The 27556-nt window shown below is 40.3% G+C and overlaps 1 protein-coding gene across 7 annotated transcripts in view; it reads right to left on the bottom strand.

Annotated features, from left to right (window-relative positions):
* The window catches only part of LOC139260295 (ubiquitin thioesterase ZRANB1), an 85789-nt gene extending 59594 nt beyond the window's left edge, over positions 1-26195 (bottom strand). Inside the window, exons 1-2 of one of the 7 annotated variants that reach the window (XM_070876734.1) lie at positions 25983-26195; positions 19599-20458 (exon numbers count right to left, since the gene is read on the bottom strand). In XM_070876734.1, coding sequence (XP_070732835.1) covers positions 19599-20415 — 817 coding nt within the window. In that variant the 5' untranslated portion in view covers positions 20416-20458; positions 25983-26195. The other 6 variants (XM_070876727.1, XM_070876729.1, XM_070876728.1 and 3 more) reach the window with 6 other exon arrangements.
* Between the last annotated feature and the right edge of the window lie 1361 nt (positions 26196-27556).

The following is a 27556-nucleotide window of genomic DNA, read 5'->3' as shown; positions in this document are numbered from 1 at the left end:
GGGGGAGAAGAGAGGGAGGGGGGGGAGAAGAGAGGGAGGGAGGGGGGGGGAGAAGAGAGGGAGGGGGGGGGGGAGAAGAGAGGGAGGGGGGGGGGAGAAGAGAGGGAGGGGGGGGGGGAGAAGAGAGGGAGGGGGGGGGAGAGGGAGAGGGGGAGAGAATCAGCGAGGAGGATTCAGGAAAGAGTACATTTAAAAGTAGCAAGAGAAATGTCAAGGCTCTAGAGCAGAGTAGAGTTTTGGGTAAAAATAAGCAGAGTGGGTGAGGAAGGGAGAGAGTGTAACAACGGTAATATGGCATCAGTGACTATGGTGACATCAGGGAAGAATAGAAATAAGTCAAGGCTAAAGGCACTATATCTGAATGCACGAAGAATTCGCAACAAAATAGATGAATTAATAGCAGATATATAAATTAATAGGTTTGATCTGATAGCCATTACAGAGACTTGGTTGCAAAGTGGCCAAGGTTGTGAACTAAATATTCTAGGATACTTAACTTTTAGAAGAGATAGGCAAAATGGAAAAGGAGGATAGTTAGCCCTGATAATAAAGGATGGGATAAAACAGTGGAGAGAAGGGACCAAGAAATAGAATCAGTTTGGGTCGAGTTAAGAAACAGCAAGGGACAGAAAACATTGGTGGGAGTTCTTTTCGGCCCCAAACAGTGATTGCAATGTAGGGCAGAGTATAAATCAGGAAATTAGAAACACATGTAATAAGGGCAACAGTAATCATGGGGGAACTTTAATCTACATATAGACTGGGCTAACCAAATTTGCAGTACTAGTGTGGAGGACGAATTTGTGGAATGTATACGAAATAGTTTGAGATCAGTATGTTGAGGAACCAACTAGGAAACAGGCTATTTTAAGATCTCATTGTGCAATGAGAAAGGGTTAATTAATAACTTTGTAGTAAAGGGGCCCCTTAGGGAAGAGTGACCATAATGATAGCATTTTATATTAAGTTTGAAAGTGATTTAGTTAAATCCAAAACTCGGGTCTTAGACAGTGGGCAGAGTCTCAAAAAAATGCTTTTCCGTAGTCCCCTCTGTGGAAGTACTTCATATTCACACCAATATTAGTTTAGGGACTAATTATCACAAAACTCAATGTTCCCATCTTCAAAAAGTGAGCATTTTGCAGAAATTGTCATTAGAAAATAGGCAGAAATCGCGTCAGAACTCAGTGATGACATAATTGCGAGTTACTTAAATGACCAATCACAACTGCTGTATTTGTCAGTACCGTGAAATCAGACAATCACTACCTCTGTGCTAGATCGATTAGCGTCAGTGACTGCATGCACCGAAACAATGGCGTGTTGCATGCACATAGCTATCGGAGCCAAAGGTTTGGACTCTAGCTGGATAACATTTTTCCACACGTGTTCATCAGTGGAAATTTATTAGAACATGAGAAGCTAAAATTGCAAAGAATGCCATCGTAGTTTAGATCTGGAGCTGGTTACTGCACCAGAAAGACCCGCAACAATCCCACATTCAATTGGATATAATCGGCAGTGCTACATGCATTTTAGTGATAAATCCAAGATCGTCAGAGCCAAGAAGCAGCAAGAAAGGGAAAATCAGAACTATGAACACAAGTACACGTGATTTTACAGTATTTCCTATGAAACTGTCAGCCAACAAATGCTTATATCCAACTTTCGTTCCTTAGTTCAATGGTTATGCCGTTTGACACGTTCCATTTCGTGGGCATGATATACTTATTTCTGTGTAGACTGACTGACTGTAAACTTCTCACTCTGGTCATAACACGCACAAACACAGCAAAAAAAGTGTTTTTTTGACCAAGTGGTACTGATATAGAATATCCATTTTCTCATTCCTTCGCAGCCATTGCAGAACCAATACAGAAAGAGAGGAGTGAGGTCGCCACCAAGGTCCAACTGCTTCGCTCAAAGACGACAGACCCCATAGTTATACCTGCAAGGGCTTCCCATCTTCCAGTGCAGCGCCTTTTCTGCAAGGACAAGAACACTGTGGAGAGGAAGAGGCGCGCTGGTGCAGTGCGAGACTAAAACTGCAGGTAGGCTGCTCCTTGCAGCAGGAACCTTCAAAGATGAGGTAATCCTGTTGCATATCTGTGGACAAGATCTTGTTGCCCGTGAAGCAAGGTATCATCTTAGCTCTTACCAGAGCTACATCAAATTTCTGACCAGAAAGGAGCAGGAATACCCTCCAGACAGAATATAGGCACTTCTGTAAATGGTAGAGAGATTATTCTGAAAGCAGTTCGGAACTTATTTGCCAGACTAACAGCTGTTGGAACAGCAAGAAAAGTGGACATCGATTAGATGCTGGTTCATACATTAGGACCATTGCCATTGCCTCTAGTTAATCATAATGGATCCCTCATCAAGACAAACAAAGCCAAGCTCTTACACTTTTTGGAAGCGTCAGTTAACCCACCCCTTACCATTGATGGGATCCCAAGTGGTTCAACATGGGTGTGGGATGCTATGGCATTGATTCAAGTCATGACAGTTTGCTGACCAAGTACTGAGTGTCCTCGAGACAAGCAAAGATGGAAAGTCCAGAATAATTCACTTTATTCCAGACAGATACAAGATCAACAGCATCAAAAGTGGTGAAAGGGGTTGAAAAAGTCAGTTGGAGGAATGCAAATCACCAAAATCTTCTCTCCTGACCAGAAAATTCCAAAGCAGTGGACACAATTTCTGTCTTGTGCAGACAACAAAGGAAAATATTCTCCAGTTCCTCTATGAAAAATGGTGCATGTCTGCAAAGGAGATTATTGATGATGCAACACTCTTTGTTGGACATGGAAGTGAGTATCATGCTATATGTCAGAATGACAGCAAAACAGACCTGAAGGTGGTACCAATCCCAGCACTGTTTTCCAACCAGGAAGAAGCTGACACACGTCTACTGCTTCACAGCGCATTTGCTGTCAGTTCCATTGAGCATGTCATCATAAACAGTCCTGACACTGATGTCTTTGTACTGTGCTTGGTGTTCTACAAGGACATTGATGCCAAGCTCTACTTTCACACAGGAAGAGCAAACAACACATGTACACTAGATGTTCATCACATCTTTGATCACTTTGGGAAAAGATGTATCTGCTGCTGTCATAGGGTTTTCAGGATGTGGTTCAGAGAGTGTTCTGTATAGAATGGGGAAGGTGAAATCAGCGAAAGTCCTGATCGCCAGAGTACTGTTCGACATTTGAGAAGTAAGGGACCTCGTTTGCTGTTTCACAATCCCTTTGTGAAGAACTAGAGGCACACACTTGCAAACTCTATGGGCAGAGTGGATGCAGAGATGTGAACCAGGCCAGATATCAAATGTTCAAGATCGGAAGTTATGCAGAGAAGTGCTTGCAACCAAATAAAGATTCACTGTACAAGAATATACAGCATGCCAATCACCAGTCTGCAATTCACAAGCGATGTCTTGAGAATCTGCAGGAAATCCCATCTCCAAAGGACCATGGGTGGAAGCGTGATGATGATGTACTGGTCACAGACTGGATGCCACTTCCTCCAGCACCAACAAGTGTAATGGAGTTTGCACATTGGGTCTTTTTGCATGAACAGTGTGCACAAGGATGGTGCTCTTGTCTTCTCAACAAGCTACCTTGAACCAACATCTGCTCGTGTGTAGATTGTGAGAATGTTGCATCTTTGCCCGAGACTTCTAGGAAACAGATACCCTTGATTCCGATGATAATTCATAGATATGCATTCCTTTTCAGCCTCAAGCCTTTTTTTTTTAAAAATAAAGATCTATTTTGGTTTTTTTTTTCAGTACTGCTACTTTTTTTTTTAAATCAATATTACTTTTATTATAATTATATGGTTGTTAAATAACTGCAGGTGTCAATAGGTGTGTATGAAATAAATGGCTGCTTATGTAGATTTTTTTCTAAGCAACGGATATGAAAACAAAAAACTTAGATTTATGCATCACTGCACCATATGATGAGTCCAGACCTCAGGATGTCCTCAGGGTGATACTTTTTTTTTTAAACCAATTCTTACACTACCATGCTTAAAATTTAGAAGTAGCACTGATATGTCACTGTTGCTAGGGAAAATAAAATCCATAGCAACCATTTTTATGTTTTTATTTGTTTTTGGCCATTTCTCAGCAACTCAATTTTCAGACTAGGGAACATTTGTTTTTTGCTTCAGATACATATGCAACATATTTAATATGGTTCTAGGTACTTCCCAGAGACTATGGAACTAAAAATCTAGGTAAGTAAACAGGCCCACGGTCTATCTTAAATCTAAACAAAACAAACTGCATAGGTATGAGGGGCGAGTTGGCTAAGGTAGGTTGGGAAACTGCATTAAAAGGCTTCAAGGTAGACAAGCAATGGTCAGCATTTAAAGAATACATAAATATACATTCTTTTGAGGCACAAAAACTCTACAGGAAAAGTGGTCCAACCGTGGCTAATAAGAGAAATTATAAATAGTATTAGATCAAAGGTTAATAACGTTGCCAAACAGAGTAGTAAACCTGAGGATTAGGAGAATTTTAGAATTCAGCAAAAGGAGGACCAAGAAATTGATAAAGAAAAGGAAATCGAATACTAGAGTAAACTAGTGAAAGACATAAAAACAAACTGTAAAAGCTTCTATAGGTTTGTAAAAAGGAAAAGATTAGAGAAAGTAAATGTGGGTCCCTTACAGGCCGAGACAGGAGAAATTATAATGGGGAATAAGGAAATGGTAGAGAAATTAAACAAATACTGTGTGTCTGCCTTTACGCAAAAAACTTGCCGGAAATAGTGAAGAACCAAGGGTCTAGAAAGAATGAGGAACTGAAAGAAATTAGTATTTGTAAAAAAAAGTGATACTTGAGAAATTAATGATGGCTATAGAGAAAATGGATGCATTGGTTGGTATCTTCCAAAATTCCATAGATTCTAGAATTGTTCCTACAGATTGTAAGGTAGTAAGTGTAACCCCACTAATTAAGAAAAGAGGGAGAGAGAAAACGGGGAACTACAGACTAGTTAGCCTGACATCAGTAGCAGGGAAAATGCTAGAATCTATTATTAAAGACATGGTAATGAGGCACTTAGAAAAGAATAGGATTGGGCAGAGTCAACACAGATTTATGAAAGGGAAATCACGTTTGATAAATCTGTTAAGAGTTTTTTGAGATTGTAACTAGCAGAATAGATGAGGGGGAACCAGTGGATGTGGTGTATTTGGATTTTACAAAAGGCATTCGATAAGGTGCTCATGGGATTGGGGGCAATATACTAGCATGGATTGAGGGTTGGTTAACGGACAGAAAACAGAGTAGGAATGAACGGGTCATTTGCAGGTTGGCAGGCTGTAAATAGTGGGGTGTTGCAAGGTTCAGTACTTAGGCCTCAGCTATTCATAATATGTATTAAAGATTTGGATGAGGGGACCAAATGTAATATATCCAAGTTTGCTGATGATACAAAGCTAGGTGGGAATATAAGTTGCAAGGAGGATGCAAAGAGGCTTCAAGGGGATATAGACAGGTTAAGACAGGGCAAGAACTTGGCAAATGGAGTATAATGTGGAGAAATGTGAAGTTATCCATTTTGGTAGGAAAAATAGAAAAGCAGAGTATTTTTTTTTTTTTTAAATGGTGGGAGATTAGGAAATGATGGTGTTCAGAGGGACCTGGGCATCCTTGTACATGAATCGCTGAAAGTTAACATGCAGGTACAGCAAGGAATTACGAGCACAAATGGTATGTTGGCCTTTATTACAAGAGGATTTGAGTACAATAGTAAAGAAGTCTTACTGCAATTCTATCATAAGCAGTCCCTCGAAATCAAGGAAGACTTGCTTCCACTCAAAATGAGTTTGCAGATGACTGTACAGTCCAATGCAGGAATTACAGTCTCTGTCACAGGTGGGACAAACAATGGTTGAAGGAAAGGGTGGGTGGAAGTCTGGTTTGCCGCACGCTCCTTTCACTCTCTGCATGCTCTTGGCGATGAGACTCGAGGTGCTCAACGCCCTCCCAGATGCTTTTCCTCAAAGACTGCCCAAAGTGCAATTATATAGGGCCCTGGTGAGACCACACCTGGAGTACCTGAGTATAGTTTTGGTCTTCGTACCCAAGGAAGGATATACTTGCCAGAGGGAGTGCAACGAAGGCTCATCAGACTGAATCCTGGGATGGCGGGGGGGGGGGGGAAAAAGAGAGGGATTGTTCTATGAGGCGAGATTGAGCAGTCTAGGCCTATATTCCCTAGAGTTTAGGTGATCTCATTGAAACACGCAAAATTATTACAGGGCTTGACCAGGTAGATGCAGGGAGGATGTTTCCCCTGGCTGGGGAGTCTAGAACCAGGGGTCACAGTCTCAGAATAAGGGGTTGGCCATTTAGGACACAGACGAGGAGAAATTTTTTCACTCAGAGGGTTGTGAATCTTTAGAATTCTCTACCCCAGAGGACTGTGGAAGCTTAGTTGTTGAGCATATTCAAGACAGAGATCAATAGATTTTGGGATATTAAGGGAATCAAGGGATATGGGGATAGTGCAGGCAAGTGGAGTGGAGTAGAAGATCAGCAATGATTTCATTGAATGCAGAGCAGGCTCAAGGGGCCAAATAGCCTACTCGTGCTCCTATTTCTTATGTTCTTATGTCCTTATGAATATATGGCATTTATCCCAGAGTAGAGAGTCAAAGAAGGAGAATTGTGAAGCATGACCACCATTGAGGGAATTTAACACCAGGGAGGTTCCAGTAGATTGAAAACAGGTCAACATGATACAAAAAGGCAACAAGGCAGATGGAGCAACTATGGACACATTAGTCTTCCTTCAATACTAGCTAAAATAATCATCAGGAGTAAACTTGGGATTTGCCTATATGACAACACTAAAATAAACAGCAATGTGGAAATGCTACTATTTAAGCTCAATGCACCTGGGATTCAGTGTTAAATTTGAGAAAAGACAAAAAACAAGTGGTTAAGCAGTTTGGTTTTGATAGCCTAACCAGAGTGTCAGAAAACTTAAAGATAAGTAGTGTCTGATAGATTTTAAGAAACAAAAGTAGAAAATGCAGGAAACATATCAGCATCTGTGGAGAAAATCGATGAAGTAACATTTCAGGTGTACATCCCCTGGTCCAACAGAGGGTCTATTCATTCCTCTGGTCTCATTGATTAAATATCCCATTAATTTGCTTTTTTTTTTGCACTTATCTTAGCATTTTAGAAGGTCAGTGGTTTATTTTACCTGGTGATCCATAGCAACCACCTAGAATTTATTATCTTTACTCTATTTGAAATACATTCTAGTCTCTGGGAGCTGATCCGTTGCCTACCTTCTTTATTTCTCAGGTTTAACTGGCAAGTAGAGCTACCCCAGTATCTATTCCTGAAAACTCTTAAACCCTTGTGTCATACAGGTTGAACCCCTCTGGTCCTGAACCATCCGTGGCGGAACTGCCGCTTTCCTGGGCCTGGGCTTGGAGCTCACTGCAAGTGTTCCCATGACACTCAGCATCTCACTCTGCTTCCTCATTGTGGAAATTGACAGCGCAGTGAAGGGGCGTCAGACCTGACACAAACAGAGAAATGACCAATCACCAACATGCCCTGCCTCTCCTCCCTCACTCAGCGATCACCAGCACTGACCTCCCGTGGTTCAGGAAATTCTGTTTCGGCACTGGTCAGGATCCGAGGGTGCTGGACCAGAGAGGTTCAATCGGTGCTCGCTACAGGTTAACCATTTGGGGAATCTTTAAGCACATTGTAGTTCAATTTCCATAACTGTCTCGAGTTCAGTCATCTGTTACAAATGCTTCTAGTATGTGAATTTTATCATTTTGAATGTTTTTAAAACATGACCAGTCATTTTTGCCCACAGGAGTACAAAAATTACTTTTAAAAAAAAAAAGAAAAAACCGTACCAAGACAAAAAAAAAACTTTGTATACATATCATCCCTTTCCAAGTAATTTTATGGACCAATTAGAATAAATGCAATTTAAAGAATTCATAAAACACGAGTCAATTCAATCAACTTCAAATCCTCTGGATATACGGTTAGAAAGCAGCTCAAGTGAACTTGGATTACTGGCAAATGAATTTGCCACAAGCAAAAGTATTTCTGAAAAAAACCACTATGCATACATAAAACCTCACCCATTCTTCGATGGTTAAAAGAAACACTAAATTATAAGCAATGTAAAATATATGGTAGAGGCCTCTTGTTTTGCTATTTTTGACAACAGCAAAGGTCACCTTCCAAAAAATTTTTTAATTTAGGAGTTACCAGCAGAAGTTCGAAGCAAGTGTAGCACTGAACAATAGTTAGAACTTTACCTGGAACTAACTCTACTTCTGGAAAACTAAAATCAATTTAATATGCCCATCTCAATTTCATGTCATAGCCATGGTAATTAATGGCCAAGGCAAGTAACTTCACACATCCTATGATTTATGGCATTTTACACTTCACACCCCACCTTCAAAGCAAAGCAGTTTTCCAAAAAGGAAAATTCCCAAGCAAGAGCAAATGCAAGTTTCTGGTTCCCATTCCTGTTGAGGATAATCCAGTTAACCATCTGCAACTGCCTGGTCAATGTATTAAGTCTGTCAGGTTTCAAAGTTCCTGCTCAAACTACTTCTATGATCAATATGTGCACCACCTGACAAAGAACTGGTAGCTTGGCAGATTACAATGTTAACTGAAAGCAAAGTTTAAAAAAAAAAAATAGTACCCATTGAAAATCTTCCATATATAGATATAGAGAGAAATAAATATATATTATATAGATACATCAGTACCCTCATCTGAAATTTCACTTTTATGGACTGCCATGATGTGATGGATCAATGTATCACATTTATCATTCCTACAGATGAGAGTTCTCAACATCTATCCACATGAATTTGCCCTACAAATGCAATGTACTTTTTGGCAATGTGTGTCATAAATGGCTTTAACAATTGCAATTTTATCTTGCACACTCTGCTCGAGCAAGGCATGTCCGTTAAACATTTAAGAAACAGTTATAAGCTTGCAAGTAAGGTTTTGTACAAGTTGGAGTCAATCAACCTGACAAAAGACAAGATCAATTCTTTCAAACAGCAGCTTTTTTTGTGGGGGAGAAAGGAGCAAGCAGAGGCAAAACCAGGAATACCAAGCACTTCGAATTCCACCAATTTTCTTTCAAAAGAAAATAAATACCTTTATAAGACTTTTTTTTTTTTAAATCAGTTCTCCTAAAATAGCCCTTATTACTCTAAATTTTAAACTTTCCCTGCTCTTAGAGCGACAGCTTTCAGGTCAAGGGGGTGGGGTTATGGGAGAGAGATAAGACAGCGTGGAAGACAGAGAGGAGGGATATGAAAAGTTTGCTTCACTGGGGGTAGGGATGCCAGAGTGCAGGCGGTGGGGTAGGTTCAGTGTGCAAACCTTGAAAAGGGTTTTGAAAAATTTCCGATTTCTGCTTTGGATGGAAGGGGAGGAACACAAGTTGTTTGACAGCCAATTTCTAGCTCAGTGAAGGTTACAGGGTGGTGATGCAGAAGTCCACTTTCTGTCTTGGAGGTGGTGATCGGCAGATTTTGACTGACTCAGCGGGATGAATCCAGGCTCCGATTTCTACCTCAATGCAGGGAGCATCATTGGCATCAAACTAATTAACCAATCCTTTGAAAGTTTTGAGCGCTTTCTTTGCCTTCGGGACTCATCAGCAATTTGTGGTTTGCTTTTGCATAGTTGGACAATTTTACTGGTTTTCCTGTAGGATGGTGCAGAACTCCAAGAAGTTGAGAGTTTGTGGACTTGCTCTTTGTTTCCTGTTTTATTGAGGGCTTGACAGCACCATCTTTAATAAAGCTATATTCAGCTACAACTGGCCATGGATGCCTTTTCGTCCATTACTAGAATGTACTCTATCATTTTTACTATTCAAATATTTTGCTAATTTTTTTGTAAATAGGCACTATTTCCTTTTATCAATTTTTTTTCTTCCTGCAAGATTCCAAAGGTAGATTTCTAATTTTTCCCTTTAGCTGCCCCAGTCATGCAAGTAACTTTATGGTCCCAATGCCACCTACAGCTGCAATACCTTTGGCAAAGTTGCCACAACACAGTATTTCTAATCTATAACATCGATCGGGTCATATTCATTCCTGTAGTCTTCCAAATGAACTGCAAAGTCTGCTATGCAAATTGCAGCCTCATTTTTCATCTTCTATCCCCTCAGTTAAATGCAGCAGAGACGGAAGGGTCTGAGTACTGTATTATTGAAGCCCTTGTAAACAATTTACAAAAAAAATACAATTGGTTATCTGCTTTATAATTTAAATTTGTTTTTATTAAAAAAAAGGTACATGGCAGCCTAGAACCCTTTTCTGCAGTTAATGATTCCAACAACTCCCAAAGTCAGAACCACAAACCAACAACTCCACCCTACTGCCCACAAAGGGCAGTGGTCTTATCTCACAGAATTCAGTAGAACTGGGTTATACCCATGACTCATTAATTAACCCAACCCTAAAGTACACAGTTCCTAATAGGTGTAAAATCACATGACTTTCAATGTATCACCCTAAAAGTAAAAAGAGTCGAATGTAATTTTGAATCTTCTATGTACAAAGAAATGCTGAATGTAGAACAGTGTTACTTGCACAATACCATCGCTTTGGAATAAAACAGTAATATAATACAAAACAAATCAACTGTTTAAAAATGCACTATCAAAAGAGGGAGGAGAACACAAAACAAATTCCACTAGTCAAGTTATCTTGCATAAGTGTATGGGACAGGTTTATGAATTTTGAAATTAAAACAGGCACTCAGTCATGGCTGGAGTATTTTGTATCAGAGGTCGCTAATATTGTGGTTATAAGATAGTTCAGAGACACTGTGCTCCACAGAATTGCCACAATGAATGGATCCTAAACAATTTTATTCTAACTCATTGTAGATGTAGCCAGATTGAAATACTTCTTTGTGCAGAAAGGCAAATCACATGCTGCATTAATGTTATTGAAAAGGTTGGTGCAAACAGAACATTCTGAAGAGAAAGTGCACGAGCGCAAGCGAGTGTATATGGAGCCCAATCCACTAAGTAGATACTATACAACCCAGCTGTCACTTTTTTTTTTAAATTAAAAAAAGTAGCTCAATGCTATTCACGTATCATTTGGGGCACAGCTTAAAATTTATTGCATTTATCAGCTATAGCCAATACAGATGAAAAACGTCATCACATTCCTTGACCTGTAGAGCAATCACAACAAAATATGGTAGCTGTTTATCAACAATTATTGTCCTATAAATTTAATACAAATGATTTTTAAACTGGACATCATTGAAGAGATTTTGGCAACATTACGCATTCCTCAGAAGTGTTCATAGTTTACTCCATAATTCATTGTAAACAGTATGACTCACTGGAAGCTGCTACAAATCACTAGCTGTCAGCAAGGAAGAGGATTTTCCTTATTTGGCAACATAGTGGGCTTTCAGATTATATATTTTATTGGCAAAATATTTCAGTGGAACCTTCAGTATTAGTCCCTACTTATCAGCGCACAAGTTAATCTTTAATATAACCCTTTATCAGTTCTCTGGATTTTGCTCTAACAATGAAAAAAAAGTTCCAATAGTGAATTAATACTCAAGATATCAAATCCGAAATTGCCATTACACAATCCCAAATACTAGTAAAGTACCACCTGCTCATTTGTAATTGAAAATCTGATCACAGTGTCAACCTGGCAATTTACTGAGGGGCTGGAGGTTTTGGCTTAAAGCTTTTAGCTTCGGAATCTTCACAATATGACTCGGTGTCCAGAATTGAAGTGGTCATGCATGCAGCAGGCGTGATGGTCTGAACCGCCTTTTCTTGATCTCATGATAATAATCACACTAATTAGAGAATAAGGCAAAAACTTGGTATGAATTTCCCATGGTATGGCTACTAAATGGATGCATATACACATCAATAAAATTCATTCAGAACAACAATGATGGATATATTAATTGTTACAAGTTGGAAATGACATTTTACCACTACAGGATGCACTCTAAACAGGCAGTCCCTTGACCAGATTATTAAGAAAGCTTCTTTAGAAGGATCTAAATAGAATATAACAAAAATGTTCATAAATATGAGATGGGGGGGGGGGGGGGGTTTAAGAACTGTCCGTCCTACAATAAGTATTAAAATAACTTAGTTTTAAAAACAAATCAGTGGCATTACACCCATGTTTAGAGCCATTCAAAAAGTTAAACATCGGTTCACTCACAAATAGGCTAGCTGTTTCATGGTTTGGAATAATCAGTATCTTACATTCAGGTTAGCCATATCTAGTTGAACAGCTTGGCTTCAGCAAGTAATTAAGAAGGAGTGGTGTATTTAACTTCTGCCAGTTATTTCCGAAGTGGCATGGTTGCCTCCGGAGGCACGAGACTCGCCAGAAGAGCTGCTTTTCCACCAACAGTTTGCATGGCACCAGAAAATATAAACACTGCCCTTTTACCATGTACCACCATAATTTTATTATCCCAAGTAGGCCAGGTGCTCAATCACAGATGCATGATAGCAGTGTGGTTTCCCCATCAATGGCCTGTACAGTCTTTTTCCCTGCCATCGGGAAGTTGTGGTGACAAATAGTGAAGTCATGAATTGCAGCTTTCAAATTCTTGCGCATTATTTCCCATGCATAATGTTTTTGTCATTTGCTCCAATGCTCTGGAATGCACCCGATTTACATTGTGGGGAGGACTCCACAGCATTGGGAGCCTAGGACACTACAACATCATTTCTTCCTGAAGCCGTTCCATAATACAGGCAGGCCACACATTATACAGACCTTCCGTGGCAGTATGCTGCAATTCTAGAATGCATGGATTTGTAAACAGTATTTTACAATATAAACACTTAACCCTCTAAAAGGCTGCAATAAAGTTAAGCGCAAATTTTCAAAGCGCAGGAAAATAGACCAGAAAAAAAAAAAGAGAATACAAACAACTTTTTCACTTTTGTTACAATTTAAACTGTAACCTTTTTAAAAAAGTTTTAAATAGATTCAGTAAAAGATTGTTCCAGTCCACTAATGCCATCAGAGTTCTGAACCTATCAATTTGGCTTTAAAAATATCTTCACCTAACCCAATATGAATATGCATGGCAGAATTAGACTTTTAGGAAGGGAGGAAAAAACCCAATAGTTGAAATTTACAAAACACACTGCCAAACTAAAACAGGAATGCTCACAAAGCAGAAGTGACGTTTGGGGGGGGGGGGGGGGGGGGAGAGAAAGAGAGGAAGAAAGGTGAAACAATATGCTATTTTTAAAAAAAACACGCTACTTTAAAGAACATTTATAAGTCATTCATTCAAAAACATTGCTCTTGCAGTCTATGAAGCCAAAAATCCCTCACTTCTGGCCCAGAAGCACAACAAATTTTGTACCCCCAATCCATATTTTTCTGTCCATTAACTAAGTAGAAAGTTCATCCTTACATTCCTTCAGGCAGTGACCGAGGAAAGCAGTGATGGTGGGGTCCCTGAGGAAACAAAACAGGCTGGGGGAGGGGGCTAATGAGCAGGAACGCACTGGAAGGGTGGCATCTGATGGTCTGAAAAAAGAGGCCATGGGTAAGTTTATGCTGCATTCTCCTGTGCCCCCCTCACAAGTCTATTAGACAATGCTCCCCTGCATTACAACCTAATCCTAGATAATGCCAGATTGCTTTCCCTCGAAACTGCCAGGCACATTCCCAGTGCTGCCCAAATAAAGAGAGAGTGTGTCTAGTAATACTGCTTGACATAAATATCAGTTCTTAAAAACCCCTTGAACTCACTGAGCAATGTCCCAGAACTCTCACTCAAAGATAAACTTAGTTCTTGTCCAAGGCTTTTAAATTTCAATCTCTCTAAAAGGGAGTGCTCTTAATATTTTTAATACTTCACAGCACAAACTGCAGCTCTGTGACTGATGTAACAAGCCCTGTACAACAATGCACCAACTGATTATAGCAAGCCTGTCTAAAGGCAAGCAGAACCAATAGGAACATAGTTCTTTGAGATGTAACCAAGTGAATTAGAAAGGCTCACCACTATGTCTAATCATAAAGCAGGTTTTTATTTTAAATTGTGATGAAGAGTACATCGTACACATTGGCACAATCTTTTAGCCCTCAGCCATCTAGCTTAAAGATGCACGTGAAATCCAATGTAAACGTTAATTTGAATGATGAGGCAATTAATTTTTGAATCATAAAAGATTGCTCGTTTTACCATGTGACAAATGCTATAAAAATAATTCAATAAAGATTTAATCACAAAAAAAACCTTCATCGTCAAGGAGTTGAAGTGTTAAATTTATGCTCAAAGCTGAGCATCAAATTCTGCATATGAGCTCAGTCCTGTCTTTGACTGAGATCCAGACTGGGCGCAGGGGATTGAGGTGGGTGGCTCGCTACTGATCAGTTGTAGGAACCCTGGCAAAGCTTTCCCCTCCCTTAACCTGGGTGGGCTGGCGAAGAATGGCCCATTATAATGCTGTTCTACCATTAGGCCCAGTCCTTCCCAGTATTTAATGCTGAAGCATTTCTGGTTTAACCAGTTGAACCATCAGGAAAGTCTAAATCGATCTATATTATTTAAAATCCTGTGAATGTTATGCACGGTCTGTCCACAAATCTCAATTCTGCGATGCTTTGAAATGGAAAACAGAAAGTGTTGTGATTTCTGGATCTGGGTATCACTGGTAAAGCGACATTTGTTGCCCACCCCTAGGTAGGGCAAGCGGGCTGCCTTTGGTACTGATCATTTCACAGAGAGCATTAGGTGTTAATCCCAAAGTGTGCAACTAAAAGAAGTGTTTAGGCCAGACCAGAGTCGAGGTGGCAGGTTCCCTTCCCAGAAGGACATCAATGAACCAGTTGGATTTTGTCCCATAAAATTGCCAAATTTATTGAATTCAATTTCATGACCTGCCATATTGGAACTCTCAATTTCTGAATTGCAGATCTCATACTAGAAAATCTGTTTATAAACATTTATAATGGGAAAGCCCTATCCAAATAAATAAAATCAAATTATATATATATTTTTTTAAATTGTCATTTCTCCACCATAAAAGTTCTGATGTATGGTTTTAAAAGAGATAGAGAGTTTAAAAAAAAGACAAATTTGTCCATTAAAATGATCTTGTGTCTTTTGATACCTTCATTAAATATTTTACTTCAAGGCCTTAGTCTGTGTCATGTCTGTATATTTCGTCCCAACATTTGCAAGACAAGCACTTTCAACCACAGCTGTACATAATGAACATATGCAGTTTTCATAATTTTCCAGCAACACGAGTTCAAGGGTAGAAAGATTCCCTCATAGATGAGGATTTAAGAATTTATTTACTTTTCTCCTCTTCCATTCTGCGATCTACTGAAATTGCAGCGATCACATAGAAACATAGAAAATAGGTGCAGGAGTAGGCCATTCGGCCCTTCTAGCCTGCACTGCCATTCAATGAGTTCATGGCTGAACATGCAACTTCAGTACCCCATTCCTGCTTTCTCACCATACCCCTTGATTCCCCTAGTAGTAAGGACTTCATCTAACTCCTTTTTGAATATATTTAGTGAATTGGCCTCAACTACTTTCTGTGGTAGAGAATTCCACAGGTTCACCACTCTCTGGGTGAAGAAATTCCTCCTCATCTCGGTCCTAAATGGCTTCCCCCTTATCCTTAGACTGTGTCCCCTGGTTCGGGACTTCCCCAATATTGGGAACATTCTTCCTGCATCTAACCTGTCTAACCCCGTCAGAATTTTAAACGTTTCTATGAGGTCCCCTCTCATTCTTCTGAACTCCAGTGAATACAAGCCCAGTTGATCCAGTCTTTCTTGATAGGTCAGTCCCGCCATCCCGGGAATCAGTCTGGTGAACCTTCGCTGCACTCCCTCAATAGCAAGAATGTCCTTCCTCAGGTTAGGAGACCAAAACTGTACACAATACTCCAGGTGTGGCCTCACCAAGGCCCTGTACAATTGTAGCAACACCTCCCTGCCCTTGTACTCAAATCCCCTCGCTATGAAGGCCAACATGCCATTTGCTTTCTTAACCGCCTGCTGTACCTGCATGCCAACCTTCAATGACTGATGTACCATGACACCCAGGTCTCTTTGCACCTCCCCTTTTCCTAATCTGTCACCATTCAGATAATAGTCTGTCTCTCTGTTTTTACCACCAAAGTGGATAACCTCACATTTATCCACATTATACTTCATCTGCCATGCATTTGCCCACTCACCTAACCTATCCAAGTCGCTCTGCAGCCTCAGAATCCTCCTTGCAGCTCACACTGCCACCCAACTTAGTGTCATCCGCAAATTTGGAGATACTACATTTAATCCCCTCGTCTAAATCATTAATGTACAGTGTAAACAGCTGGGGCCCCAGCACAGAACCTTGCGGTACCCCACTAGTCACTGCCTGCCATTCTGAAAAGTCCCCATTTACTCCTACTCTTTGCTTCCTGTCTGACAACCAGTTCTCAATCCATGTCAGCACACTACCCCCAATCCCATGTGCTTTAACTTTGCACATTAATCTCTTGTGTGGGACCTTGTCGAAAGCCTTCTGAAAGTCCAAATATACCACATCAACTGGTTCTCCCTTGTCCACTCTACTGGAAACATCCTCAAAAAATTCCAGAAGATTTGTCAAGCATGATTTCCCTTTCACAAATCCATGCTGACTTGGACCTATCATATTACCTCTTTCCAAATGCACTGCGATGACATCCTTAATAATTGATTCCATCATTTTACCCACTACCGATGTCAGGCTGACCGGTCTGTAATTCCCTGTTTTCTCTCTCCCTCCTTTTTTAAAAAGTGGGGTTACATTGGCTACCCTTCACTCCATAGGAACTGATCCCGAGTCAATGGAATGTTGGAAAATGACTGTCAATGCATCCACTATTTCCAAGGCCACCTCCTTAAGTACTCTGGGATGCAGTCCATCAGGCCCTGGGGATTTATCGGCCTTCAATCCCATCAATTTCCTCAACACAATTTCCCGACTAATAAGGATTTCCCTCAGTTCCTCCTCCTTACTAGACCCTCCGACCCCTTTTATATCCGGAAGGTTGTTTGTGTCCTCCTTAGTGAATACCGAACCAAAGTACTTGTTCAATTGGTCCGCCATTTCTTTGTTCCCCGTTATGACTTCCCCTGATTCTGACTGCAGGGGACCTAAGTTTGTCTTTACTAACCTTTTTCTCTTTACATATCTAGAGAAACTTTTGCAATCCGTCTTAATGTTCCCTGCAAGCTTCTTCTCGTACTCCATTTTCCCTGCCCTAATCAAACCCTTTGTCCTCCTCTGCTGAGTTCTAAATTTCTCCCAGTCCCCGGGTTCTCTGCTATTTCTGGCCAATTTGTATGCCACTTCCTTGGCTTTAATGCTATCCCTGATTTCCCTTGATAGCCACGGTTGAGCCACCTTCCCTTTTTTATTTTTACGACAGACAGGAATGTACAATTGTTGTAGTTCATCCATGCGGTCTCTAAATGTCTGCCATTGCCCATCCACAGTCAACCCCTTCAGTATCATTCGCCAATCTATCCTAGCCAATTCACGCCTCATACCTTCAAAGTTACCCTTCTTTAAGTTCTGGACCATGGTCTCTGAATTAACTGTTTCATTCTCCATCCTAATGCAGAATTCCACCATATTATGGTCACTCTTCCCCAAGGGGCCTCGCACAACGAGATTGCTAATTAATCCTCTCTCATTACACAACACCCAGTCTAAGATGGCCTCCCCCCTAGTTGGTTCCTCGACATATTGGTCTAAAAAACCATCCCTTATGCACTCCAGGAAATCCTCCTCTACCGTATTGCTTCCAGTTTGGTTAACCCAATCTATGTGCATATTAAAGTCACCCATTATAACTGCTGCACCTTTATTGCACGCACCCCTAATTTCATGTTTGATGCCCTCCCCAACATCACTACTACTGTTTGGAGGTCTGTACACAACTCCCACTAACGTTTTTTGTCCTTTGGTATTCTGCAGCTCTACCCATATAGATTCCACATCATCCAAGCTAATGTCCTTCCGAACTATTGCCTTAATTTGCTCCTTAACCAGCAATGCTACCCCACCTCCTTTTCCTTTTATTCTATCTTTCCTGAATGTTGAATACCCCTGGATGTTGAGTTCCCAGCCCTGATCATCCTGGAGCCACGTCTCCGTAATCCCAATCACATCATATTTGTTAACATCTATTTGCACAGTTAATTCATCCACTTTATTGCGGATACTCCTTGCATTAAGACACAAAGCCTTCAGGCTTGTTCTTTTAACACCCTTTGTCCTTTTAGAATTTTGCTGTACAGTGGCCCTTTTTGTTCTTTGCCTTGGGTTTCTCTGCCCTCCACTTTTCCTCATCTCCTTTCTGTCTTTTGCTTTTGCCTCCTTTTTGTTTCCCTCACGTTGCAGCACATGAAATATTCAGTAACCTGTGTAGAGTGACAACGACTATCTGTTCAATCCCAGCATCTTGCTGCATTTACCTAGATATTGGGCAGGTAAAGCACACTCAAGTTCATAGGGGACACGACAAGGTCTACTTGTGGGAGAGACTCGTGATGCTAAACCCATGAAATATATCCAGCATAAAAACCCAGAAACATAACAGAGTCACAGGTAATCAGAGAGAAAGACAAAAGTAAGCCGACATAATGAACAATCTAGTTGAGCAGAAAAGTCTCATCTATCTCCCAGTTTCTTGCAACAGTAAAGTATAAATTAATCAAATATTTTGGTGGGGATACTAAGAAATTTTATCAAGGTTTCAAATTCTTACTTATAGGTATCCAAAGTTTTGATGAAGGAATACAGATTCTCAGATGGTTGTTCACCTGCAGAAGCAGGTGTGGTCTTTCAGACTACACAAAAAGGCAACTTATGAAATATAGCTAAATAATTAATTTGTAGCACCTTTTTAAAATGGGTAGTGGGGGTCATGAAATATATATTTTTTTTTAAATCAGCCTGCTGTACTAAAGTCTATTTTCAAATGAATAAAAAGGGGACTACTGTGATTCAATTTATTGAGCCACTTCCAGCAAGTTCCTGGACTATTATTGCAATAGCAATTCCCTTTGTCAACACAACAACCTCGAAACATAATTTGCAGAGCACCACCCTTTACTTCCCTCAAACCACATTTAGTTGAGAAAGAATACTGAATAAATTATCCTTATTAAAAGGCTTCACTTTGGAGATCATTGGACACTTAACTACTTTAAACTGGGTTAGAAAATTAATCCGAAAAGTAGCTCCCATTCCAAATAGAGTTCTGCATTAACACGTTATAGAATAAGTGTGGGCATACTAGACAGCAGAAATCATGCACACAATAAGCAACAATATCCACTGAAAATTATATAATCCAAGTACATGATTTATCAGATTTTAAACAAAGTCATCTTTTTCCACAATATTGTTTTACAAACATCACAGAATTCTGCACATTATACTCCAACAAATCTCATGTATGAGTAAATTACAAAAGGCATTAAGCACAAAAATGAAGTTTAAAAAAAAGACCTACCTACGCATGCGTTGAGAAAGAGCCAATCCGATCTTTTCATTCTGTTTTTTATTTGTTTGAGTCTTTTAAAGTCCACTTCCAGCTCTTCTTTACTGCCAACAGCCCCAGGTGCCAGCTCAATCCTCTGAAAGTCCATTTTCATCTCAGATTCCCGTTTGGGTACTGGAGGAGACCTCCTCTGGCTATTGCCACTACTGCCACTGCTCCTCCATCGAGCCCTATCCTGCTCATTTATCAGTGATGAAGCTTCCTCCGGCTCTGCAAATTCAATTGCTTCCAAATTGTTAGGTCGAGGATAGTCACAGACTGCACACTTGCGAGACTTGGGACAGTTCTCATATGTGCAAGCCGTGCACGTCCAATGCAATGCTTTTGTGTTCAGTCTGTTTCTGTCATTATATTCTTCGCATGGGTCCTGAGAAGCCTGAACTGGTCTTGAAATACAACCAGATGACTGGGGAGACTCTGTAGGACTTCTGGTCCGGCGCTGGGACAAACACTGAGTGCATCTTATTGCTCTTGGCCAATTCAGGTAAGTACACATGTGGCATGACCACTTGCTTGCACTTTCTGAATTGTAGGATGATTTAACCCTTGGTCTAGCACTAGAGTCTGGACAAATCAGAGGGCTGCTGCCACCCTCTATACTTGCGGTATCCCAGTCTTGATTCATATCACTTGAGCTGCCCCTGATTGGATCTTCAGTAATTATAGTGCCATTTGGTCTTGGTGCACGACACATGGTGCATTTGATTGCAGACGGCCAGTTTTCATATGTGCAGTATTCACAGGCCCACTTTATTCCATATTCAGTCATAGTTGCTCACACCCAGCACCAGTTTCCAATTCTGGACTGGAGGCTGCAAAATAAAATTGAACAGAACTAAGTACAGAGATTCTGTACAAGAATTGTGCCAAAGCAACAATATATTCATTTTCTGCTTCAAATTATTAACTTAATTGGTTATCAAACTAATCAATGTGACCACAATACAGTACACACATTTGTTTGACATCTCAAACTGGTAATATGGCTACTGTAAAACACCAAGATGAAAATTTGGTCAGTTCTCAAAAAAAAATAACTGCACTACATATTTTACCACCCCCCCCCCCCCCCGCCCCCCACCCCCACCCAATGTTTCATAAACACATGCTTTGGAAAGCAAATCCAGAACCCATAGCAAAATCCATTTGTTCAGAATCAGGCAGGGCTCGTATTCTTACTCCCCCATTAATTTGTTTAAAACAAACTTCACATGCGTATGAAAGCTGTTTGGATGCAAATGACAAGTTTATGCACTCATATATTGGTCTTCAAGCGAGTGACTTCCTTTTACACCATTTATGTAAATCTTACATTTTACTAACTGGTCACATTACCTATATTTTTCTTTATTCAATAAATGCCTCAGTATAAAGTGACTTGTTGCGGAGAGAACTGATGAAACGTTGTCCACTGTACTTCCAGTTCCAGCATTTCCAATTGGCAGATTTGCAATAAAAATAGCATTACCCTGTACTGAATATTCTACACTGCTTCAAACAAAAGCTATTCTGTTTGATTTTGCTACTGGTACTCTTCCATCTGCCGCACTTACTCTACAAGACAGATTTGAGAGCATCAGCAGCAAAAACTATGCATACACGCCTTGTGGTTTAAGTTATGACTGCAACTTGCATTTTGTCTTCAGAAACCTTCCCCAACTTGGCACAAGGCATGTATAAATCAAAGCTAGACAGTGCAATTTACTCAAGTATTTGTTTGTATTACAGGGTTAGTATTACAGTAATGAAGCTACTCCTTGCATCCTAGCTTATTACTGCAATAGTGAACATTTCATCACAGTAGGTGGGGTATAGTAGTTCAGTGGTTATGATACTGGACTAATAATCTGGAAGGCTGGACTAATACAAGAGTTCCAATCCCACCATGGCAATTTGAGAATTTTAGTTCAGTTTTTAAAATCTGCTATCAGTAAAAAAGTGACCATAAAGCTATTGGATTGTCGTAAAAACTCAACTGGTTTACGAATGCCCTTTTGGGTGAAGGAAATTTGCTCTCCTTACCTGGTCTGGCCTATATACGCGACTCCAGTTCCACACAACTTTGGACTGCCCACTGAAATAGCCGAGAAAGCCACTCGTTTCAAAAAAGGTGGCTTATCACCACCTTTTCAAGACAACCAGGGTTGGAAAGACGCTAGCCTTTCCATTGATGCTCACATCCTAGAAATGAAAATGTTTTAAAAAGCACTGGAATTTTATTTTTTTTAAAATTAAAAATGAACCACCTGGAAAGCCCAACATTCCCAAGACCAACTATCAGATAATTGCTTGCTCACTTCATGGACTTTCTGCTTGTTCACTGGGACCAAACCAAATGAATGATCATAGAATCATACAACACAGAAGGAGATCACTCAGCCCATCATGCCTGTGCCAGCTCTTTGAAAGAGCTATCCAATTGATCCCCCTCCCCTGCTCTTTGCCCATAGCCCCACAATTTCCCCCCTCCAAAAGTATATATCAATTGCTATCAACTGCTTCCATCACCCCTTCATGTAGTACATTCCAGATCATAACTATTACTTAAGACAAGTACTGTAAATTGAGTTTTGATCAGAATGGACAGAACTTAGCTCCAAAGGAGTTGCATACCTGTATTACAAAAAAAGTTAAACCCGACACGAATCTGAGGTATTTTCCATTTATTTTTATTCTAAACTCATTCAGATAATCCAAGATACAGTAGTTGAAGCCAACTACCCTGCATATTTACTTCAAGACATAAAGTGCTTCAGTTATTCAGTAAGTCAGTCAGCACTTTAAGAGAAAAGTTACCCTATTTTTACAGCTGCAGATCTTTTTGGGGAATTGGAAATTTTCAGTTTTCATTTCTGGAAAAGGGTATACACTTGAAACATTGTCCTATCTTAGTATTTACAAATACTGACTGGCCCTCTGTTTTTCCAGCATTTTTTTTTAACTATACTCTTTATAGAACAAGTTGTCACATCCCTCAACTGTATATACATTACTGATGTTGCTCCTTGCAGCAGTAAAACCACAGTCAGCATCATATCCAGTGTAACATTGGAGCCTCAGCCCAGATGAAAATGTTATTTGAGCTCCAAAACAATGGCTACCCTCAATAGAAATTAGATTCCAACTATCCATGAAAAATGAAACTTGCCTGTGAACACATTTTGCTCTAAGAAATTAATTTTCAAAAAAAGAGACATACATGAATCCTTCCTAGAAAGTAGCAAGTAGTGCAAGGTATTTGCAGGTTCTGATTTCAGCGACTACTACTGTACCGTTTGAGAGATTCAGCATAACCAATAGAAAACAGAGATCCACTGCAAGTACACAAGATACACATTTACATTTGAGAGGAGAAATAAAATACAAAATCTGATTCACAGAATTTTTCCCACACATATATACTTCTGTATATCAAAACCACAAATGTAAAATGTTCTGGAGTAACTTTTCTTTTGAACCCCATAATCAATTCCAAAATGTTGATCTACTTGAGCAGTATCAATTTCTAAAAAAAAACTAGACCACATCAGGTTCTAAGTATATTAAAATTCTCATTTTTACAAAAAGGATAGTTACTATGTTTGATTTAAAATAATTTACAAAATCAAAGAAATTTAAGCATAAAGAAACTTAACAGACCATACACAACAGACAAAAATTAGTCAAAATTACTTTGACCATTTACAGTAGGTCTGTCAAACACTGTTAGAAAATGAATGCTGCAATGATCACTATTGTTTCTGAAAAGCAGTCTTGCAGTTCAAGACCAAAATAAATTTGAAATCCCATTCAAAATGTCATACCTTGCATGATTAAGGTACACTAGTTAACAAAATAGATAAAGAGATTCACTCGTTTAAAACACTGAAATTTAAACAAATATAAAAGCCTTCCATATATACATTAGGCAATAGCTTTACAACATCTCAACTTGCATTATGCAAGATGTCTCATCTGCAGGAAACTTTAAAATGCCTTTGATTCAGGAAAAGTGGATGCAAGCAGTGGAAGAATGACAGCACAATAAAAAACAAAGGTTTGGACAAATATTTTGAAACCAGGGAGGGAGGTAGGAAGTCAAATCCCATCCTCTCACACACATGCAATTTCCAAGAGATCAATACGGATCAGTAGGATTGCCACTGTTGCTTTTGGCCCAGTGGTGAGGAAGATCATTGTAGCACCCAGTGCTCAACTAACTCAACAAAAAAAGTTTAAAATTAAACTCGGGGCCTTCCTAGCCATATAGCTAAATCCCATAAAGGAACTTTTAATCCAGAGCAATCACTACACACAGAACATGCTATACATACACAATCTATCATAGAATACTCAAAGTTAGCCCTTTACTAATGGAACCTTAAGCCACAACATATAAATTTGAAGCAAAATAGCTTTTTGACTAAAGTTTGATATCATCTATACTATTACAATCCCAGGAGAGCACCTCACAATACAAACATTTATTTAGTACAGCAATTCTGAAACACCCCAAAACATTATGCCTTCTGATTATTAGAATAGTCCTATAGAGAGTTTAACAGTATTAAAAGAACATAAGAATTAGGAGCAGGAGTCGGCCATGCAGCCCCTCGAGCTTGCTCCACCATTCAGTAAGATCGCGGTTGATTTACGACCTCAACTTATGACAGAAGTACAAGCTTCAATGCCTGAAGGTAACAAAATGGAGCTTTAACAAGGTACAATCAAGGAATTAACAAATTATTATAAAGAAACATCTGCTACAAGACATTTAATGAGTGTGGAAGGGGAGAAACAGCAATAGCATTTACCAAAGAATAAAATTACATTTTCTGTTGCCACAACTTCAACATCACCCCCTTGGTCTAACTGAGATTACTAAAGATAGAAGTACTCAACACCAAGCAAGTACTGTTTAATTTAGCATCAGACTGTATGAGGTCTACATTCTGTTTTTTGCACTATGATATTATCCAATAATTTGAATTTAGCAAAAACCACAGCAAAGTGAGGATTTAGAGTTAAAATATCAGATAATTTGAATGAAGCAAATTTGAATTAAGAGTTGACTGTACACTGCATTTTGGATTTCAGTAAATTTGGATTAACTTAACTACAGCATTGGATTGAGGCGGGGGGGGGGGGGACTAAGAGGATTTGTTAGATTACGGTTTAGCAAACGTGACAAAACGATTCACCATAAATGTATTTAATAACCCAGCGTTTCTGGACAAAGAACCCCCATTAGACAAACTGTAAACGGGAACAGTAATAAGCACAGCTCGAAAAAAGACTCAATTTATAAACGTTTACAGACCTGACGTTAAACTGGAATGTCAGTCTCAATGCAAAAGATTTACAAAATACTGCAAAAATCACACATTTACAAATGTTTTACTTTTTGGTCACCGAGATAGTAACATCACAAAAAAATAAGGGTTTTAGCAACCGCTGTAACTAGCAATGGCGGAATAGGTGACGCTTTCCTGCTGGTACAGTAGTCTGTTTGCAAACACTTGGGCTGTTCATTCGAGGTAAGTAAACCTCCACAAACGTGGCATTCGGTCTGGAGCAAATGCAATTGAAAACAAAACCCCAGAGAAGGGAAGTCTATTATTGTTTCTCAACACCTTTTTTTATTTTTAAAACGACCGTAAATGTGAATGATTATACAGAGGATATTGTAATATCTATCGTACAGCTCATTTATGAAAAATCCGCGATACATAAACACAAAACTAACTTCCACCTACACAATAAAAAGTGTCAAACCAGTTTTTCCTGACGTGACACCGAAATCGTGACTCTTAATGACAAACTTTTGAAAACTGAAAACTCTGCTTAAAACTATTAAATAAAAGCTTTGTTTAGGCTGAACCCAAAATCAGTACAACAGGTCAGCAGAGTCCATTTCAGTATTTTTCTTTAAAGTAGCTGCTACAAGAGGCGACGGTGCATCTTTTACTCTAACTTCACGCTTGGAGCTTTAAAAGGAGCGGACCTGAGCAGATCTGACCTCACGCTGCGCCGGCCGGGCTACGATCAGGTTTCTGTCACTTCGCGAAGGAGCAGTAAAACAGCGCGATTGGAGCTGCGGATTTTTCGTTCCTGACAACCAGCAATTCGCCCAATTCCAGATCTCGGGCACCAGCCTCACACTCAGATGCGCTGGGCTGCCCCATCTTTACCTTATGCTTACGTTAGTGTCAGAGGGGCCGCATACAACAAACAGACCTTCTCCCCCGCGCACTCTCGCTCTCTTGTCTCTCCGCCGCCGCCGCTCCAGTCGATCTCGCTTTTCCAACCTCCCCCTCCCTCCCCCACTGCCTCCGCCGCCGTCGCTCTTTTCCTTACATGGTGGCCGGGTCAATACAAAAACCCCGCTCACTCCCACCGCACCGTCCGACTGGCGACCTCCGGCTTCCCCCAGCTCCTTTTATTTTATTATTTATGACATTTTTTTTCTCCCTCTTTCCTCACGCTCCTCCGTTCGACTCTAATGGCGACGGCAAAGACAACATAAGACAAAGTTTGCTGGGATATTTAAAACGTCACACCGCACCTCGCGCCCGCCCCTTCCCCGATTGGACGCTGCTCCAACCAAGGCGAGGGACGAATCACAATCGCCGTCCTTGGTGTTTTGGAATGGACGTCACCCCGAGTAACCAGGCTGTGACGGCGTCGCGTAAACAAAATGCGAGCGAAGGGGGCGGGCTCGCGGCCGGTCACGTGATGCGACCTGCTCCGCTTTCGATTGGCCCGTGATGACATCACACAGTTCGGTCGAGTGGAATGCTCCTCAGCTGACGAGTTTGTGGCGAAGTTTGTGCGCAGTTTACACCCTGCTCTATTGAAACTTTAAATGGAGTGACTCACCTTAAAATTATTGGGTTTTTAAAATCTTCTAAATCGAACTAACTCGACGCGGAGGATCATTCCAACTTATTTCGCGGTACAAAACTAATGGGCAACTTTCTGGGATCCGGAGGGAGGAGAAAGCAAATGTTTTTTTCGTGGGTAGTTAACAGAAATACGTTTTCCTTGCACATCTGCCTTTGGCGTTAACTTTAAGACCTGGAGGTGGCAAAACAGTTTGTTTCAAATTGATTTTAATAATGAAGCAATCTTCTGTTCCAGTCTTTCATATTTTCTTCAAATTTGAAATTTAAAAAATTAAGATGCTTTACTCTTATAGTGATTTGAGCACACAATCGAGGCTGATACTTCAGTGCAATACTGAGGGAATGCTGCGCTATGAGAGATGCCCTATTTCGGATGAGACATAAGAACATAAGAATTAGGAACAGGAGTAGGCCATCTAGCCCCTCGAGCCTGCTCCGCCATTCAACAAGATCATGGCTGATCTGGCCGTGGACTCAGCTCCACTTACCCGCCCGCTCCACATAACCCTTAATTCCCTTATTGGTTAAAAATCTATCTGTCTGTGATTTGAATACGTTCAATGAGCTAGCCTCAACTGCTTCCTTGGGCAGAGAATTCCACAGATTCACAACCCTCTGGGAGAAGAAATTCCTTCTCAACTTGGTTTTAAATTGGCTCCCCCGTATTTTGAGGCTGTGCCCCCTAGTTCTAGTCTCCCTGACCAGTGGAAACAACCTCTCTGCTTCTATCTTGTCTATTCCTTTCATTATTTTAAATGTTTCTATAAGATCACCCCTCATCCTTCTGAATTCCAACGAGTAAAGACCCAGTCTACTCAATCTATCATCATAAGGTAACCCCCTCATCTGCGGAATCAGCCGAGTGAATCGTCTCTGCACCCCCTCCAAAGCTAGTATATCCTTCCTTAAGTAAGGTGACCAAAACTGCACGCAGTACTCCAGGTGCGGCCTCACCCATACCCTGTACAGTTGCAGCAGGACCTCCCTGCTTTTGTACTCCATCCCTCTCACAATGAAGGCTTCTTG

The sequence above is a fragment of the Pristiophorus japonicus genome, chromosome 3, assembly GCF_044704955.1.
Source record: "Pristiophorus japonicus isolate sPriJap1 chromosome 3, sPriJap1.hap1, whole genome shotgun sequence".
Classification (NCBI taxonomy): Eukaryota; Metazoa; Chordata; class Chondrichthyes; family Pristiophoridae; genus Pristiophorus; species Pristiophorus japonicus.
The sequence above is the reverse complement of the archived record's forward strand: the minus strand, read 5'-3'. Positions and strand labels throughout refer to the sequence as shown.